Below are 21,063 nucleotides of genomic sequence, written 5' to 3'. Positions count from 1 at the left end.
CCCTTCATAAATTCATGCTGACTCTGACCTATCCTGTTACTGCTATCCAGATGTGTCGTAATTTCATCCTTTATAATAGACTCCAGCATCTTTCCCACCACTGAGGTCAGGCTAACTGGTCTATAATTTCCTGTTTTCTCTCTCCCACCTTTCTTAAAAAGTGGTACAACATTAGCCACCCTCCAATCCGCAGGAACTGATCCCGAATCTATCGAACTCTGGAAAATAATCACCAAAGCATCCACGATTTCTCGAGCCACCTCCTTCAGTACCCTGGGATGTAGACCATCAGGCCCCGGGGACTGATCAACCTTCAGACCTAACAGTCTCTCCAACACCAATTCCTGGCAAATATAAATTCCCTTCAGTTCAGGTCCTTCCGTCACTGTTACCTCAGGGAGATTGCTTGTGTCTTCCCCAGTGAACACAGATCTGAAGTACCAATTCCATTCTTCTGCCATTTCTTTGTTCCTCGTAATATATTCCCCTGTTTCTGTCTTCAAGGGCCCAATTTAGTCTTCACCATTTTTTTGCCTTTCGCATACCTAAAAAAGCTTTTGCTATCCTCCTTTTATATTTTTGGCCAGTTTACCTTCATACCTCATTTTTTTCCTCTGCGTATTTCCTTCTTTGTAATCCTTTGTTGTTCTTTAAAAGCTTCAGTCCTCCATTTTCCCACTTATCTTTGCTGTGTTGTACTTTTTCTCTTTTAACTTTATATGTGTCTTAACTTCCCTCGTCAGCCACGGTCACCCATGCCTCCTCCTAGGATCTTTTGTCCTTTTTGGAATGAACTGATCCTGCATCTTCTGCATTATACACAGAAATATCCGCCATTGTTCCTCCCACTGTCATCCCTGCTAAGCTATTGCACCATTGAACTTTGGCAAGCTCTTCCCTCATAGCTCCATAGTTCCCTTTATTCAACAGAAATATTGTTACTTCCGATTGTACCCTCTCCCTCTCAAATTGAAGCTTATTGTATTATGGTCACTACTTCCCAATGGCTCCTTCACTTCAGGGTCCCTGATCAATTCTGGTTCGTTGCACAATACCAGATCCAGAATTTTCTTCTCCCTGGTCGGCTCCAGCACCAGCTGTTCTAAGAATCCATCTCTGAGGCACTCCACAAAGTCTCTTTCTTGAGGTCCAATACCATCCTGATTCTCCAAGTCTACCTGCATGTTGGAATCCCCCATAACAACTGTAGTAACATCTTTGCGACAAGCCAATTTCAACTCCTGATTTAACTTACATCTGACATCCAGACTACTGTTTGGGGGCCTGTAGATAACTCCCAAGAGGGTCTTTTTACCCTTAGAATTTCTCAGCTCTATCCACACTGACTCTACATCCCCTGATTCTAGGTCCCCCCACGCAAGGGACTGAATATCATCCCTTACCTTGAGTAATGAGTCTATAAACATAATCGTTTTGAAATGAAGTTGTAAATTCAAACAGCCTGGCACATTACTCAGACTTGGATGATTTTCTGTTAGAGTTTAAATAGCATCTTTCAGGTCTACAGAATGTCCCAAACCACTTGGCAGCTTCCAAAATGCTTTTGCAGTGTGCTCAATCATATAATGTAAAAACACAGTAGCAAATTTGCAATCAAGTTCCCACAAATGGCAGTGTGATGATCAGCCATTTACTTTGTGATAATTGAGATTAAATGTTAGTTCGGGCACCTGAGAAAATACTCTCTTTTTCTTTGCCACACTGCTACCATAATGTCTTTTGATCTACCAGAGAGAGCAAATGGAGCTTCACCTTCTCAAATTTGACAGTGCAGCACTCCTTCAATATTACTGTGGGAGTACCAGTCCATATTTTGTCCTCAAGTCTCAGACCAGGGTACCAGATGAACTATGGTTGGCCTTTTTGTGCCTTGAGGCAACAATATAAAAGATATTCACCATTTCAGTGAGTCCTAGTTTGGAAGAACTCCTTAATTAACAACTGACAAAAGTGCAAAATATCTTTTAACCAAGATGGTCTTTCCAGGTGGCAATCTACCTGAAAAGAAATGGGTTAAAGACAAACATTTGTTACTACTTCAAGTGCTTGATTTTAGGCTTATCATTTTTACCCATTACCTGCAGCAGGTTTTGCCTTGTTAAATTTAGCCCTACAAAAAACCCACGTAAGCATGACTTGAATTGATTTAAATCACAGATATGTGAACTTTACTGTTCAGGAAATGTTCTGTTCAGTATCAATTAAAATTCTGCTCTTGCAATTTGCAGGCTTTAACAGATTTCCAAGCAGAGCTACGGGATGATCCGATTATCACCACACATCTGGCAAAGCTGTATGACAACTTATTGGAGCAGAATCTTATCAGAGTGATTGAACCTTTCTCCAGAGTTCAGGTAATTGAAAGTATATGAATGAAATAAATTCCCATAGTATTTGTATTCAATGGATCTTGAATCCATTCTGAAATGTTAACTGTGACCTTAGACAAAAAGGTTTTTTCAATATTACTCGTGCAGTTTGAAAGTTTAAAGTTGCCCCATTTTGTCATTTCTTTTCACATTTGTTCAGTAGGTGGGGCCTGTATTCTTGCTGGGAGCCATGAGGTTTGTTCTGAAGTCATTTTGTGCTAGTATGGCCATGTGAATCCAATCAGAGCCATTTTGGACTGGCCTGTCCTACTACTTAGTATTCATGTTTCTTGTTGACTGTCCTGTTCCGACACTCTGTGCTTACCTCTTCCCTCAGCTGAACCAAGGAGGAGGAAGAGTCCAATAGGGACCAAAAAAACGTCTATGCATACAGCCAAGAGGCATGGCTGGGATATTAAATGAATACTTTGTATTTGTCTTTAACTACAAGGTAGAAGCTACCAAGGCTGTGATTAACAGGATAAAACTCAGGAGAAAATTTCCAAGATTTAAAACTGCTGAGAAATTGGAAACTGTTAGTAATTAAAGTTGATAAACTGGGACTGGATGCGATACACCCATGGGCATTGAAGGATGTGAGAGTGGAAGTTGTGGAGTGACTGGCAACAATCTTGCAATTTTTTGCTTGGTATTTAGAGGTAGTGCTGGAGGATTGGGTAATTTTGAAGCATCATTTCCATGTGCCTCAGGGCAACAGCACAAAAGAAATTCACCATTTTGATAGGAGTCATATTTTGGAAGAGCTCCTTCATTCCCAGCTATCTGGGAATTATAGTGCAGACAGGTTTAATTGAGGCATTCAAGAGGGCATTAGCTGATTATTTAAGTGGAAAGTATGCAGGGTTGTGGGACTTTATGCGTGGGAAATCACGTCTCACAAACTTGATTGAGTCTTTTGAAGAAGTAACAAAGAGGATTGATGAGGGTAGAGTGGTGGATGTGATCTATATGGACTTCAGTAAAGTGTTCGACAAGGTTCCCCATGGGAGACTGGTGAGCAAGATTAGAACTCATAGGATACAGGGAGAACTCGCCATTGGATTCAGAACTGGCTCAAAGGTAGAAGACAGAGGGTGGTGGTGGAGGGTTGTTTTCAAAATGGAAGCCTGTGACCAGTGGAGTGCCACAAGGATTGGTACTGGTCCACTACTTTTCATCATTTATATAAATGATTTGGATGTGAGCATAAGAGATATACACCAAAACTGGAGGTATAGTGGATAGTGAAGAAGGTTACCTTAGATTACAACAGGATCTTGATCAGATGGGCCAATGGGCTGAGAAGTGGCAGATGGAGTTTCATTTAGATAAATGGGAGGTGCTGCATTTTTGGAAAGCAAATCTTAGCAGGACCTATACACTTTTTGGTAAGGTCCTAGGGAGTGTTGCTGAACAAAGAGACCTTTGGAGTGCAGGTTCATGGCTCCTTGAAAGTGGAGTCACAGGTAGGTAGGATAGTGAAGTGCAATTCTTAGATTAGATTACAGATTAGATTAGATTACATTACAGTGTGGAAACAGGCCCTTCGGCCCAACAAGTCCACACCGACCCACCGAAGTGTAACACACCCATACCCTTACATTTACCCCTTACCTAACACTATGGGCAATTTAGTATGGCCAATTCACCTGACCTGCACATCTTTGGACTGTGGGAGGAAACCGGAGCACCCGGAGGAAACCCACGCAGACACGGGGAGAACGTGCAAACTCCACACAGTCAATCGCCTGAGGTGGGAATTGAACCCGGTCTCTGGCACTGTGAGGCAGCAGTGCTAGCCACTGTGCCGCCCACTAATTCTGGTCTCCTTCCTATCAGAAAGATGTTGTGAAACTTGAAAAGGTTCAGAAAAGATTTACAAGGATGTTGCCAGGGTTGGAGGGTTTGAGCTATAGGGAGAGGTTGAATAGACTGGGGCTGTTTTCCCTGGAGCATCGGTGGTTAAGGAGTGACCTTATAGAAGTTTGCAAAATTATGAGGGGCATGGATAGGATAAATAGACAAAGTCTTTTCCCTGGTGTCAGGGAGTCCAGAACTAGAGGGCATAGGTTTGGGGTTAGAGGGGAAAGATATAAAAGCGACCCAAGGGGCAACCTTTTCACACAGGGTGGTACATGTATGGAATGAGCTGCCAGACGAAGTGGTGGAGCCTCATACAATTTCAACATTTAAGAGATGTCTGGATGGGTATATGAATAGGAAGGGTTTGGAGGGATATGGACCAGGTGCTGGCAGGTGGGACTAGATTGGGTTAGGATATCTGTTCGGCATGGACGAGTTGGACCTAAGGGTCTGTTTCCATGTTGTACATCTGATTCTATAAATGGTGTTAAAGTACTCTCTTCAAATGTGGTGGGCTGAGTGGCCTACTTCTGTAGCATAATTCTGTGAGCCTTTGTGGTGAATCAGAGAGCAATAGCAACAGGGCCTTGGCTATGGGACTGCAGTGAGCACATCAATTATAACAAATCTAGCCTAGTGTGTCCACTACATTGCAGAGCTCCAGGTTCCAAGCCTTTAGTCTCACTAAAAGAAGGTCCTCCGTTCAGATATCAGAGAGTTAAGGTTGTAAGTTTGCTCGCTGAGTTGGTAGGTTTGCAGATGTTTCGTCACCATGCTAGGTAGCATCATCAGTGAGCCTCCAGTGAAGTGCTGGTGTTCTGTCCCGCTTTCTATTTAGATGTCTTGGTTTGTTAAGGTGGGTCATTTCCGGTTATTTTTGAAAGGTTGGTAAATGGGGTCTAAATCGATGTGTTTATTGATGGCATTCCGGTTTAAATGCCAGGCCTCTAGGAATTCCCATTTATGTCTGTTTAGCCAGTCCTTGGATGGATGTGTTGTCCCAGTCAAAGTGTTGTCCTCCTTCGTCTGTGTGTAAGGATACTGGTGATAGCTGGTCATGTTTTTTGGTGGCTGGTTGGTGTTTGTGTATCCTGGTGACTAGTTTCCTGCCTGTCTGTCTGATGTAGTGTTTGTTGCAGTCCTTGCACGGTATTTTGTAAATGACGTTTGATTGATGATGTTCCCTAACATGGTGACAAAATGTCTGAGAACAAACCTGCCAGCTCAGCGAGCAAACTTAGACCTGAACCTCAACCTGGGCTTCAAATCTTCACAAAAATCTCTTTCACAGAGTTGTTTGAATCCTGAAGCATATCAAAATTGTGAACGTTAGAAAGCTGAATTATTGAAATAGAAATAGCCAAAACTGAATAGGGAATACGATATGAGGAAGTGTCATTTGGATAGCTGAGGGACTTGGAGACTTTATAGTCTGTACCCAGAAATGGGAACACAGGAGTCGAGGAAGGGAGAAATTGGAGATATACTCACTGTGCAGTACTATCCATAATTTCTCAGATACTGAAACAGTCAATATGCAACCAAAACTGAACATCATTCAGGCTTGGTTAATGTGTGGCTGAATGTGGCTGAATACTCGTGTGGGAAGCAATGCCCATCTCCAACAAGATGACTTAGTCCCTCCCCTTGAAATTCAGTGGCATTACCATCACTGAATCTTCCAAACATGTAACTATTTCTATCTGGCCAAAGTAGCATTGACCAGAAACTGAACTGGACTAGCCATGTAAATACTGCGACAAGAGCAATTCGGTGACTGGGAATTCTGAGGTGTGTAACTTGCTTATTTGCCAATGTTTGTCCACCATATGCAAGGCACAAATCAGGACAGTGATAGATGAGGACAGTTCCAACAATGCTCTGAACTGGACTGCATTCAGGACAAATTACCCTGTTTGATTTGTACCCATCCATAACAGATAAACAGCCCCTAATTCCTCCACCAATACACAGCAGTAACAATGTGTACTGCATACATGCTGCAATGCAATAACTTGCTAAGTTATCTTTGACAGCACATTCCAAACCCATGACTTCTACCACATAGAAGGAAAAGAGCAAAAGATGCTTAAGATTGACACCATCTGCAAGTTTCACCATCCTGACTTGGAACTATTCTGCCTTCTGACAATGTATATAGGTTAATGTCTACACCTCTCCCCAACAGCATTGTGGGTAAACCTGCAAGCAATGATCATTGCCACCATCTCAAAGGCACTTAAGGATGGAGAGCAAAGATTGGCCTTTCCAAAGGCTTATGATTTTGTAAAATAATTTAAGTAAAATATTATTGAATTTTCACACTACAGGAGGAAGGCTGTTTGGCCCATCCAGTCCATGATGGCTCTTTGTGCAGCAATCTGGTCGGTCCTATTCACCCCGCATCTACCCTTGTAACCCTGCAAATTTATTACTGTCCAGCTTTCTTTTAAAAGTTATTGGTCATCTCAGCTTTTGCCAAACTCATAAGCAGCATTGGCCAGGTCATTGTCTCTGGTTAATGGAAGTTTTTCCTGACATTCCTGCTGAATTTGTTGCCTAAGTTCTAAATCTGTGCCTAGTTACTATTGGGTAAAGGGAAGCTGCTCCCAAAAACCATCTTGTCATAGCCTTATGCATCTCTCAGATCTTCCCTCAATATCCTTCACTCCAAGAAGAGTAACACAATTCTCAAACCTGACCTTGTCGCTAAAATAATTGAGAATTCTTCTAATAAATAGAATTAAAATTTAGGTTGATTGTCACATGTACTGATGTAAATACAATGAACTGTTTATAAATTCGCCACTTATGGCACCATCTTAGATGCAAAGGTACCGAATCTCAAAAATAAATTAGAAAAATAAACATCTAAAAAAGTTCAGCATTAGTCCTTCAAGCAGCCTTCCATCTGCACTGGGGGCCTATCCTTGCCAGTCTTGAGCACTGGAGGCCTTGCCTCTGTTACCCATCGAGTTCCTGCTGTGGGCCTACTTATTCTGTGTCCTTCCAAGGATTTTCATAGCCTTTCTAAAATGTTGTGACCAGAAGTGGACTCATTATCCAGTGGGACCAAGCTGAAGCTTTATGAAAGATTAGTATTAGTTATTTGCTTTTGTGTCAAGAATAGGGTGGAAGGGCCTTTGCCCAAAACATTGATTTTTTTTTTTTCCCCTGCTCCTCGGATGCTGCCTGACCTGCTGTGCTTTTCCAGCACCACTCTAATCTTGACTCTATCTCCAGCATCTGCAGTACCCACTTCTGCCTATTTGCCTTTGTGCTCAGTTCCTCAGTTTATGCACCTTTTTGCTTTTCTAGCTAACAAAATATTGGTTTATATGGTTGTGATCATTTTCAAACTAACTTGTACAATAAACACTTGCATATTGCACAGTTTTGAACTGTTTTTTTTGTATTGTGTCTATGTTTATAAGTATTTAAAGTTTTTGGGTGAATTCTTTTGAACAAAAGATACTTGTATTGATGCTTTATCATATTTAACGTATGCTTGCGTGGCATTGTGACACATGACTTGCAACTGTTTATTTTAATTGTCTATTTTTAGTGGTGACTTGGAGAAACAAAATAAAATGTCTTTTTCTTAATTTTACAGATAGAACACATAGCAAGTATTATAAAACTATCCAAGGTAAGTGGTCATCTATATTTAAGTAGATCATGAGGAATTCTGAATTTTGATGTTGAACTGAATCTTAAAGGATGTCACTTTATCTCATGTGATAAGGTTCAACTCAAGATTGAGGGCATTAGACTAAGATTTGAGCATGTAATCTAAGCTGAAACTTCAAGGAAAATGTTCAACTGCAGTTTGCTCTATCATACTAATGTGTTATTCAAACGTTGTTGCTTCATTGCAAAATTCATCTTTCAACCAACACACACAGGTTAACTGATCATTTGTGTGAAATGATTGTCTTGTTTTTCTACATATAGCTCTTGTTAAAATGTTGAGAGAAAATTTGAGATAGAAAAAAATGTTGGCCCAATTCAGCAACAGCATTTTAAAAAACCTTTTATTGAATGGTTACTAAAGCTGTATGACTCCAAACTAAAGCATTCTTCAGCTCGCCAGTGCCTGTCTAGATGTAGTAAAAGAGAATTTGAGCCTTTCATAACTAGGAAGATCTCCTATATTCCTCCTCCTTTTACATGCCAATTTGGCTAAAATCAACTGACTACAATTGGCTTCATTGCCTTGGTTAGGATGGGAAATTTGAGCAGCATTTCGTACCATCAGTTTTATCCAGGTACATTTCCCACCACTTAAATTTCTTGTTATCTAGTAGTCTGATGCCAGAAATATTGGACTTCAGAATATTGAAGTCTGGAACTGAATTACCATAGAGATAAGAGAATTTGGAATTTACAAATAGTTTTGCAGTACAGTTCGTACAATTATCTTCTACAGCAATTTACAAATGGATTAACTTGTCACCTTGATGTTTCCCCAAATATTTGAGTTTTATATTCTGTACGTTCTGTACAGAATTCATTAAGTAATGAATTAAGAGGGTTACTTAATATCTTTGCCTCCCTATTATAATCTGCTTTCTGAATATTTCTGTAGAGATATAGTGTAACTCGGAAAGTTTCAGTCCTTAATTTGGCACTCTTCGCCTTCACGCATGCAGCATCCAAAAATAAAACTGGGTTATCTCTTTGCCCAAGAACTGAAGGTCTTGTTTTTGATTTTTGTTTTCTACAGGAAGACTGCAGATTTATTTTTACTTTTGCAGTATGTCAGTTGGTCTCAAACATACTAAACTATTTCAAAGCGAAACATAGAAAGTCTCCCTTTGCCTTCAAGCATTTTTTACTATTCGATAGTTCCACTGGAGTTGTGTTCTGAGTTAAGAATGAATGGCAAGGCTCTTAAGTGCTAAATAATTTCATTGTAGTTCACTACAATATACATGGTTCTGATTTACCAGCCACATCCAATTCTTTGAAGAATTTGAGTGCTTCAATTAGATTGAAAAAGAATAGCGCACCTTTATTTCTGCTCACTCATGAAATTTAACAAGGGTACAACTTATTTTATGATGTGGTTGAGATCTGGAAATCTATAACCAGGGAATGTTGTGTTTTGAATAACTTAAAGAAAAGTCTATTTTTATCCTTGGGACTGATGGTTCTAAGGAAATGCCCGAAGTGGAACTGAAATGCTGAAACTTTATCATTACGTTAACTAAGTTGATTGGAGCTTGTTTATCTTGAAATCTTCTCATTTTCTGAATCTGCTGTGTGGCTCCTTGAAAACTTTTTATTGAATTTGAAATGCTATTGACTCTGAATCAGCCAAGAACAAGAAAAATGGAATTTTGCCCTAGATAATTAATCCAAAATGACATTGTCAGTTGGACAGCTGTTAAATGTGACTTGGACCTAACACGATGCTGTTATTCCAGGGTGATGTAGAAAGAAAACTCTCTCAGATGATCTTGGACAAGAAATTTCATGGTAAGTATTGAACAGTTCCTGCATGAAAGTTGAAAAGCAAAGTTAAAATCATACCTAAAATCATACCCAGCTTTGAATACACTATAATTGTCAATGATGTAAACTCTTCCATGTAACCGATTTAAACACAGGCTCCAATCACAATTTGAAATCTTAATGATGCAAAATATTTCAAGGGCTAACTTTTTTTGTCAAGAGTTACCTTTGTCTGTTTTGTTTTAGTTCTCCTTAATAAATCATCTCTCAAGACAGGTATGATTTAAACTTTGATCAAATCTCTTGTTCCAAACAACTTTTCACCTGTTCCAATAGGACTGAAATATTAACTGCATGTGGTATTGTTGTTCCAGTATGCAGTTTCATACAGCATGTCCTTGGGAAAAAATTTTTATTTTGCCTGTAGAGTAAGGAAAACTATGTAGAAATTGAGATAGTTTTGTTAAGGTTTAAAAATGATATCAACTTGTCAGCTTTAACCCTTTGCAGATTAACCAACCTGTGGTTGCTAGTCTGAACAAAACAAAATTGTCTTGTAGGTTTGGTGTTTGTTGTTCCAATCTTATCAGTATTGTGCATCCAGTATCTTTGGTGCTCTCATATTAGATATTGTATATTGATGTACATACTTTCTTAGATTTGAGAAAAATAATTTACAATCTAGCTAGAAACTGGAAATTGTTTCCAACAATTTATGTTTTAGATCTTGTTTGTGTTTGCAGGTATTTTAGACCAAGGCGAAGGAGTCCTGATTGTGTTTGATGAGCCTCCAGTAGACAAAACATATGAAACTGCGCTTGAAACAATCCAGAATATGAGTAAAGTAGTGGACTCTCTCTACAACAAGGCAAAAAAACTAACATAGGTAAGTGTAATGTAATGCAAGGGACAGATCTCTTTTTTTTTAAAACAATATCTGGCATGTAGTGTCCAGCTGATATGTGACTATTCCTACTTGAGGTGATGCATTATTCATAATCAATATGGTATCATTTCTTAAAACTGGACATCTTGCAATATTTTCCTCTCTTCAGTTTGTACAGCTGTCTGTTGAGGCAGAAATCTTTAAAAAGGAACTAGATATGTGAGCCTGTATCCAACATTTTTTTTAATGTAAAGACTAGATTTTGTCAAAAGTTTAGGTCGGTGCCTTTCCCAATTATTTTGAGGATCTACAGTAGAAACAATTTTGTAAAAACCCATCTGGCCTGTAAGTCACTTAAGACCCACACAATGTGGCTGATTCTTAACTGCCCTGTCAGCACCTAAGGATGTCAATAAATGTTGACTTGGTTAGTGGTGCCATGTGAATGAATTTTAAAATAAAAATTAAAAAGATGATTTATTTTACAACATTTTACCTACAGAACAAAGCAACTTACACGTAGAGTGAGATTTGCGCGCTCGCTCTCTTGCACTTGAACTCTTTTCCCTTTCCCAAAAGATTGGGATTGTCATCTGATTAGGTCACTTTGTTGCAGCCAAGTTATCAATACTTAGTCTGTTTGAAAGCTTACTTCGGTTTTCTCAACTTTTCAAAATTTTAAGTTTGTGTCTATGACCTAAAATTAAAATTTGTCAGACTGTGATTATGACTGTCAGCTGGGAGTGATGGTTCACCGGTTGTGCACTGTCAAATTGTCCACTGCTTTGCCCAAAGGTAATACATGTTTTTGACTCCCAATGTGCAACATTGTTAACATTCTTGCAAATATTGCAGAAAAACGCTTCTATAGAAGATTGTTGTGTCTGTATTTATATAAAAATGTGTGTAGAATTGTCATCCTATAATTGCACATTCCTGCATGTGGCAAATGTGTGGCTGCCTTCGTTTGGTGTCTCTTCACCTCTGTGACCAATTCTGGAGAAAAAGATCCTAGTTCACTTGGTACCAAATTATTCCTTCCTAAATTGCACTTAATTCAAGCATCCCCCAGTTATAATGTCAGTGTACTCTGTACTCTGTACTCTAAAAATGAAGCAAGGCTACTAACTGTAGACAAACTAAAGCCTCCACCTCAACCCACTTCATTTGAAGGCAGAATAAAAGCTAAATACGGTGGATGCTAAAATCTGAAGGTAAAGCAGAATCCGGAAATAATTATCTTTGGCACAATCAAAGAAGAGCGGCAAGGGTCAGTTCTGAATATGGCTTCAGAATTAGGGAAAGAAAGGGACCAAGTTTTGAACTATTTAAGAAGAGGATGATAAACAAAAGAGAATACTTGGGGTTGGGTAGAGTAGAGTGAGGGGTTGATTAGGATAGAGATGTAGTGGGAAAATGGACAAATTTGTAATAATGGAAGTAAAGTATTTGTCCAGAGTTGGTGTGAAAGCAGAATAATGACCAGCTCCCTCTATGCAAAAACATGAAAAACAAAAGTCACACCAGCAGATAGCCCCCAAAACAAATCCACATGGATGATGCAGCTCATGGTCTGAAATTATTGAATTTGATATTGTGCCTCAAAGACTCGAAAGTGCCTCATTGAAAGATGAGATGTTCTTTGAACTTGTTTTTTAGCTTCACTGTAGCAGGCTAAGAACTGAAATGTTATGAGAAGTGGAGAGTTAAAATGACAAATGACTAGAAGCTTGGGGTGGGTCTTACAGACTGAACAGGCATTTTGCATGCCGTTTACCCAATCAACATTTGGTCTCCCCAATGTAGATGGGATCATATTGCTGTAAACAGAGTACTAAATTTAAGGACATACAACCAAATCATTGCTTTGACTGGAAGAAATGCCTGTGGCCTCGCAGGTTTTGTATAAGAGCAGGTTTTGCACCTTATGTAATGGCATGTGAAGGTAATAGGAAATTGTCAAGGTGTTGGGGTGATGGATGAGTGGTCAAGATATCTTGGGAGTGGGCAGTCCCTTTAGAATATTAAGGGGAGGAAAGGTGTATTTGGTAGTTTCATCATGCTGGGAGTGATGGAAATATAGAGCGCTATCATTTGTGTGTGGTGGTTGATAGTGCAACGTGAAGCTGAGGGGAGAGATGAAACTGAAGTGTGGGAACCAGCAAGATACCATTGAGGGCCTTGTCAACTACAAAAGAGCAGGTGAATTCCTGGTTAAGAAGAAAGGACAACTTAATAGACGTGTTGTTGTAGAAGGTTTGATCATGATAAGAGGTGAATAGACTGAAAAACTGGGAGAAAAAAATTACTTCTCACAGGAGGCTAGGTGAAAGGAAGTATACTCGGGGTGCAGTGGAAATCAGGGGCTTATTATGGATATTACTCGACAATCTATCCCCAGAAATGGAAGCAGAAGTTGAAGAAGGAAATGAAAGATTCTGTGATGTACAGTTCAAAATGAAAAGGGGTGGAAATTGAAGCAGAGTTGAAGTTTTCCAGCACAGGTACAGTCATCATTGTCCCAGAAACTGAGTTTGTGGAGGGTCCAAGTAAAGCTGACACAAAAAGATAAAATACATTTGCTCCTACATGGCAATTACTCCACCTTAGAATGGGAAAACAGATGCAAACGTTTGACTCCTGTCATCTTACCAATGGTAACTTCAAAAAAACACGGGTACGACAACGATACCTTTTATTTGGAGGAAGTGAGACAAGTCAAAGAAATTGACGGAACGAGTTCATCTAGGCTGAGGGTGTTAGTGGTGGTTGGAGACTGGTCAGGCTGCTTTGCTGGGATACAGTATTACTACTTGACCAAGAGACCACTTTCATACAGGTGCGAACAAGATTTGAATACTTAAATGTATTGTGGTAAGCTTATTTAGGTTACATTATCCTCTTAGAAGTTAAGATTTCTGGTTCTAATTTTTAAATCAATTGATTACATTAATTTTTTTCATCTTCATAACAATGCTTATTAAAATGGTCTGTAGAATTTCATGAGTAAGGACTCCTCAATTTCCTTTTATATCTTGTTTGAGCTGTCAAAATTAGTTAGCCTCCAGGAGTTGACAAACCAGAAAACACCATCCAAACACACTTACGGATGCCCTGAAGTGCACGTACAATTACTGTTCATTTTAAAGGCTTTGCAATCTGGTAATGTTCAGGATTAGCCCATTCACTGCCTATGTACCTTTATTAATTAGCTAGCTTTTTTGGTATCAAAGTTTCTTTTTGCCTTGTGGTTGTGGATACAAGCCTTGCAACTTTACAGCAGGGAGAGGAAATTAGCCCATGGGTTTTTTTTGAAGTTGCCATTGGTAAGATGACAGGCGTCAAACGTTTGCATCTGTTTTCCCATTCTAAGGTGGAGTAATTGCCATGTAGGAGCAAGTGTTTTCTTATGTTCTGTATGGTGATAAAGTTAGATTGTAATTTTACCAACATTACTGATTGAAATAAAACCAAGAACTGTGAATGCTGAAGATCTGAGAAAAAATGGTTTGCTGGTGAAACTTAGGTTTGGCAGCATCTGTGGAAGAAAGCAGATTTAATGTTTTGAATCTGAAAAGTCAATGGACTGAACATTTAAGTCAGCTTTCTTCTGCCAGGTGCTACCAGAACTGCTGGGTTTTGCCAGCAATTTCTGTATCATTACTGATTTTTGAAATATGGCTTGCATGAGTTGTCATATGGCTAGCAAAGACCAATCAAATTTCAAAACTGAATGAATGATCTTCCACAACTTCATCTTTTGTTTCAATGCCAATGAAGTTAGTTCTGCTGTAAATCTGTTTATTTTCATTTCTGATGTAAATCTTCCACATCTACATGCCTTCCTCCCTGCTCTTGATTCCAGCCAATAAAAAGATGACAGTCTTTTATGGAGTTCCCAGATGGATTGTTCACTACTTTATTCATTGTCTGAAATTTTTCATACTCTAAAATGGCTGTTTTATTCTATCCATCAGTTGTTTAAGACCAGTCTCTCTGCTTTAGGTCTCTGAAGAAATGCTTTCTTTCATTAAGTGAAATCTAATCTTGCAAATATTCAAGCTCCATGTTCCCATAAAGAAAATACTGTCATGTTTTCATTGGTTTTCCATCATTAATTTGTAACAAATTTTGTAATTAAAATTTAATTGCGACATTCTCCTTGAGAATATAATGACAGTCAATATAAAAGAGAACATAAAATTTTGCCAACATGTAAGAGGTTGAATGCATCCTATAAAGGACAGGGATGGATACTTAGAGTTGCAGTGCAAGGCTAGAATACTTAATTGAGGAAATGCAGTTATCAATGTTTGATTGGCAGGAGAAATGTAGTATTGAAAGAAGCAGAGATGGCAGTGTCAAGGTTGAAGAAGTGGTGGTACTCTAAATCCCACCACTTAGAGCAGATAAGCCTCTCTAACTCTAAACCCATCCCCATCTCCTGAATGTAACAGTGAGTTCGATAACAGTTGGCTTAGTGCATGGGAATTAGTGTCTCACCAACTTGATTGGAGCTATTTCAATAAATAACAAGAATGATTGATTGAGGACAGACGGTGAACATGATCTATGTGGGCTTCAGTGAAGCACTCAAAAAGGTTCTTTATGGCAGACTGGTTAGCATGGTTACATCACATGGAATACAGGGAGAACTAGCCTTTTGGATACAAAACTGGCTTGAAGTTAGAAGACATAGGGTGATGGTGGAGGGTTGCTTTTCAGACTGGAGCCTGTGACCAGTGGTGTGTTACAAGATTGGTGCTGGGTCCATTGCTTTTCATAATTTATATAAATGAATTGGATGTGAGCATCGGAGGTATGGATGTAAGTTTTGCAGATGACACCAAAATTGGAGGTGTCATCTGGACAGTGGACGTTGAAGAAAGTTACCTCAGAGTAAAACAGGACAGTAATTAGATGGGCCATGGGCCGAGGAGTGGCAGATGGAGTTTATTTTAGATAAATGTGGGGTGCTGCATTTTGGAAAGGCAAAGCAGGGCAGAACTTACACACTAAATGGTAAGATCCCGGGAAGTGTTGCTGAATAAAGAGACCTTGAGTGCAGGTTCGTAGTCTCTACCTGGAGTCCCAGGTCGACAGGATTGTGAAGAAAGTGTTTGGTGTGCTTTTCTTTGGTCAAAGCTTTGAGTACAGGAGTTGGAAAGTAATGTTGTGGCTGTACAGGATGTTGGATAGGCCACTTTTAGAATACTGTGTGCAATTATGGTCTCCCTGCGAGAGGAAAGTTCTTGTGAAACATGAAAGGGTCCAGAAAAGATTTACATGGATATTGCCAGAGTTTGTGCCATAGGGAGAGACTGAATAAGCTGGGGCTATTTTCCCTGGAGCGCCAGAGGTTAAGGGGTAACCTTATCGAGGTTTATGAAATCATGAGGGTCATGGATAGGATGAATAGTCTTTTCCCCAAGTTGGGCAAGTCAAAAACTAGTAGGCATAGATTTAAAGTGAGAGGGGAATGATTTAAAAGGGACCTAAACGGGGCAATTTTTTCACAGAGGGTGGTGTTTGTATGGAGTGAGCTGCTAGAGGAAGTGGTGGAGGCTGGTACAGTTATAACATGTAAAAGGCATCTGGATGGGTACATGAATGGGAAGGGTTTAGAGGGATATGGACCAAATACTGGCAAGTGGGACTAGATTAATTTAGGATAACTGGTCAACATGGACGAATTGGATCAATGGTCTGTTTTCATGCTGTACAGCTCTGACTCTATTACAGTTACTGTCTAATTCCATGACCTAACGTTTGAGCTTAAAGCCTGTATGAAAGTTTTTTGAAGCAGCATGGATTTCCATAGCCTGATTTAATGCAATGTCCTGTGCAGTAGTTGATGGGTCACCTGAACTGACTTAAAGTGCACAAATCACATTTAGTGTTCAGCAGATCCTTGAAAGAAATGAGTTATATATTTCTCGCACAATGCTTAATTTGCTCCTCTTGACAGGTGAGGGAATTCTCTATTGCCTTGGCAGGAGAACATGGCAATGTTACACAAACTGACTTGTGTTAAATTGGATAAATTACTAACATTAAAACAATTGAACATTAATTCGTATGCCAGTTTGGTGCAACACTAAGTGACATCTTTTTATTGTGAGAAAATCAACTATAGTGACATCTTAAAATGGGTTAGCTGTAAATATATACTTATTGCTTCACTGATAAGTTATTGCAACACTGACCTGCCATTTCATAGACACGAGAAGGACATTTTGTACTTAACTGTCAACCATTTTGATCATGATTCTTGATTTAAAAGTTCTTTCGTTACTCTATAAATAGACTGCATCTTTAAAATCTTCATTTTTTTTGTGACTAATCTCTCTAACAAAAAGGGTCTTTGCCTTAATACAGAACAACCTTGGTTATCTGAACGTCAGTTGTCCAAATTTCAGATTATCCGAAAAAGATCTCAAGGTCACTACCTGCAGAAACTCTGTTTCCGAGACAGATTGCCGACCAGTGAGCTCAGCAACTTCTCTCCTGCTCTGTCTCGCTTATTCCTTCCGTTCTCTATCTATCTCTCACATTGTCTCTGACCCCTTTCTCTCTGTCTCCATCTTTCCCTCTTATTCTCTATCTGTCATAAATAGCAGAACGTTTCTGACATCTGTCCTTTCAGGAGGTATATTTATAGACTTACATGCAGCTTTTTTTCCCCTTGTGCTTTAATTACAATCCGAAGTTTGGGTTTGACTATTTCGGACAATCTGTTTTAGACTCTGGTACTTGTTCAATGATTCGAATGAGTGAAAGAGCGCATATCTGAGCAGAGATACTGACAGAAACCCATGCAGACATGAGGACCCGTGTAAAACTACAGCAAAATAGCCTGCTCCGTCCCAGAGTGTCTTTCAATTTGATTTGATCAGGCTGACTGGTGTAATACACAAGTCGGTGCTTGTGGCTGAGGCTGTGTGTCACAGGGTTCCACTTATACTTCAGAACGCTTCCTTTGTTTATGACCATTTCAGTTAACCGAACAAAACTCCCTGCCCGATTCATTTGGATAATCGAGGCTGTTTTGTACACACATTTGTAAACTGCTGTGAGGCTGTATCCTAGCGCAGTGAAAGGTAAATTTTAAGCATGTGCTTAAAATTTTGAAATCACAAAGATCGGAGGTGACCAGTAAATTTTGATCGAAGTATTTTGTTTAACACACATGCCTTCAATTGAAAAAGAACTGATTGAGTATCCTGTGTCTCTATACATCCAATGACAGAAGAACCCTAACCCTATCGCAATTCAAAGTCAATCCATGCATTTGTGTTGTAGTTAAGTCGAGGTCACATGTTTTCTTTACACATCGATCTGTTTTGCAACCCGATATAAAAATACCATAGTAGGTTTTTTTTTGCTTTATCCCTTGAAGAATTAAACAATACTCTGCTTTAATTTATTGTTCTATTAATCTGCATTGCTACGTTTAGGAACTTGTGCATCTACTCCTTTTACCTAAAAGGCACTCGTTTTTTAAAGACTACATAACTTCCCAGCACTTCTAAGTAAAATATGCTATCTTCTATATATCTGTCTTGAAGTTTATTTACCAATTAATGATCATTCTTCACATTTATTAGCATCTTCCTGCATCCCCACGGTGTTAACTGAATCTCTTGTTTGATGTCATTCGTGAATTTTGAAATTTTGTAAATGGTGAGTAACAATGGTCCCAATTCCAGTCTCTGCGGAATATTTCCTAGCTGTTTTGCAGCCATATTATTCATTCTGTACCTTTTTTATGGTGACATGGTGGCTTAGTAGTTAGCATGACTGCCTCACAGCACCAGGGACCTGGGTTTAGTTCCACCCTCAGGTGACTCTGAAGTTTGCATATTTTTGCCAGTCTCTGTGTTTCCTCCAGGTAGTCCAGTTTCCTTCCACAGTCCAAAGCTGTGCAGATTAGATGTATTGGCTGTGCTAAATTGTCCACAGTGACCAGGGATGTGCAGGCTAAGTGGATTAGCCATGGGAAATGCAGGGTTACGGGGATCGAGTAGGGGAGTGGGTCTGGGTGTGATGTTCTTTGGAGGGTGAGTGTGAACTCTATGGGCTGAATGGCTTGTTTCCACACTAGGGATTCTGTTCTATTCTATGTACCGTGACCATACTTGTGTGTCATTGATGCATCACGTTAAAAGTTTATGGAAGTATATATATTCACCCTTTTCTGTTCTACCTCAAAATTGAATAACATTTCTCAAATGGGATTTTCCTTTTTGGAAACTATCATTATATTTTCTGTCTGTCTAGATATTTTCCTAATCAATCTTTGACCATTGCCTAATTTACCAATTTTGTAATAAATGCCTTCAATTTTCACAGCTTAGGTTATTGCCAGCAAAGACGACTTTTTTTTTGTCACAATATACAGAACACAGGTAGTTAGCACCCCAGATGACCTGTGTTAATTCTATAATTTGTTATGTCATTAATATTAAAAGTGAGAATACTGTATGTAATGTTATGGAATGGAAGACTACTTCCTTTGAGACTTATTCTACTTTGCTGTACTTGGATGGAGTCCCGGCTCTAGATATATACTTGCAGTTTAGCATTCGTGCAAACCCCATATCTCCATGCTGACACTAGTGGTCTGTGATTCTCCACTCTTAGGTGTTTGAATGTTGCTCTCCCTGTCATTTGTGTTTACAAACAAGTAAGACTTCAGGTTTGAAAAACGTAAGAGACACAGTTGCAAACAACTGTGGGTGGCATGGTGGCACAGTGGTTAGTACTGCTGCCTCACAGCGCCAGAGACCGGGGTTCAATTCCCACCTCGGGCGACTCTGTGTGGAGTTTGCACATTCTCCCCGTGTCTGCGTGGGTTTCCTCCAGGTGCTCCGACTTCCTCCCACAATCCAAAAATGTGCAAGTTAGGTGAATTGGCCATGCTGAATTGCCCATTGTGTTAGGTGAAGGGGTAAATGTAGGAGAATGGGTCTGGGTGGGTTACTCTTCAGCGGGTCGGTGTGGACTTGTTGGGCCGAAGGGCCTGTTTCCACACTGTAAGTAATGTAACCTAATCTAAATATTTAATAAATCCGTCTGGGTAGTGTCCCAGACTCAATCATATTCAGCTACTACATCAATGTCCTTTTACTCCATTGTAAGGTGAGAATTGAGGATGCACACAGATGATTGCAAATTGTTTAGCAATATTTGCAACCCTTCAGATACTGAAGGATAAATGCAACAAGATTTGGGCAATTTTCAGGGGTGATGGCATGTGACACTTGTGCCACACAAGTAATCCAAGATGGAGGACGGGAAAAATTTCTGGCTGTAAGAATTCCTTTTTTTTTTGAGGTATTTTAGGTGTTGGAGGTGATTTCCTCTAATTCTAGGAGCAGCAATTACTGTTTTATATGCTGTTGCATTGTTTTGGAACTTTGGAAAAAAAAGTCAAAACAACAGCAGTTTTAAAAGGGTGAAGAACAGACAAAGGAAGCACATGGTGAGGACAGTGCAGGAGAGAGAGAGAACCTGCACAGTTATTGCCTTTGCTGTTTTTGAATTCATGTGTTGCTGGACATCGGTGTGCATCTGGGAAAATTAACAAACAGTGAATTTCACAACTAATCTTGGAGGAACCAGTTTGGGGGAAGTTCACAACACAGAATCCGATAAATTAATTGTTGTTTTAAGTCTGTCCAAGAAAGAGGCTGTATTAGTGAGTACGTGGGTTCTTGCTTGATTATATGTTTTTGGAGATAAATCTCTTGATTAAACTTAAAATATAAGCCATAGCTATTAATTTAATCTGGTGCAGTGTTTTGTAGAGGAATAAGATGGTGTTATTTTCTGGGTCTGTAGATTGTGAAGGAGCAAAAATGGCCTTTGCAGTGATATGTACTACTTGTCAGATGTGGGAGTTAAAAGAGAGTTTAAGGGTTACTGCAGATTATATCTGCCAAAAATGCCGTTGGATGTGAATCTTCTCAGACCGACTGGATCAGTTGGAGAGACTGATAGAAGCGATGAAAAATTTGCAACAGCAACAGTATGTGATGGATGGCAGTTATAGGAAGGGGGGGCAAATCTCAGATACAGTCACATAGATGGGTTAACTCTAGGAAGGGTAAGAGAGGTAGGCACCTAGGGCAGGAGTCTTTTGTGGATATACCCATTTCAAACAGGTATGCTGTTTTGGAAAATGTAGGGGGTGATGGATTCTCAGGAGAACATCGCACGAATACCCAAGTTTCTGGTATTGAGACTGGCTCTAATGCAACAATGGGTATGTCGGCTTCCAAGAGATCAATTGTGTTAGGGGATTCTGTAGTCCGAGGTACAGACAGATGTTTCTGTGGCCAGCAGAGAAAAAGCAGAATGGTGTGTTTCCCTAGTGCCAGGATCAAGTATGTCTCAGAGAGGGTGCAGAATGTTCTCACGGGGGAGAGGGGCCAGCAAGAGGTCATTGTCCACATTGGAACCAAC

General features: G+C 39.6%; 1 protein-coding gene across 1 annotated transcript in view; it reads left to right on the top strand.

Moving 5' to 3' along the window:
- LOC122540012 (26S proteasome non-ATPase regulatory subunit 11) overlaps positions 1-21,063 on the top strand; it is a 94,726-nt gene that overhangs the window by 58,238 nt on the left and 15,425 nt on the right. The window contains exons 10-13 of the mRNA XM_043675300.1: positions 2,250-2,375; positions 7,867-7,902; positions 9,683-9,734; positions 10,454-10,596. Of these exons, the coding sequence (XP_043531235.1) occupies positions 2,250-2,375; positions 7,867-7,902; positions 9,683-9,734; positions 10,454-10,596 (357 nt within the window). The remainder of the gene's footprint in view (positions 1-2,249; positions 2,376-7,866; positions 7,903-9,682; positions 9,735-10,453; positions 10,597-21,063) is intronic.

The sequence above is a fragment of the Chiloscyllium plagiosum genome, chromosome 33, assembly GCF_004010195.1.
Source record: "Chiloscyllium plagiosum isolate BGI_BamShark_2017 chromosome 33, ASM401019v2, whole genome shotgun sequence".
Lineage (NCBI taxonomy): Eukaryota > Metazoa > Chordata > Chondrichthyes > Orectolobiformes > Hemiscylliidae > Chiloscyllium > Chiloscyllium plagiosum.
Note: the sequence above shows the minus strand (reverse complement) of the source record. Positions and strands in the feature narration are given on the sequence as shown.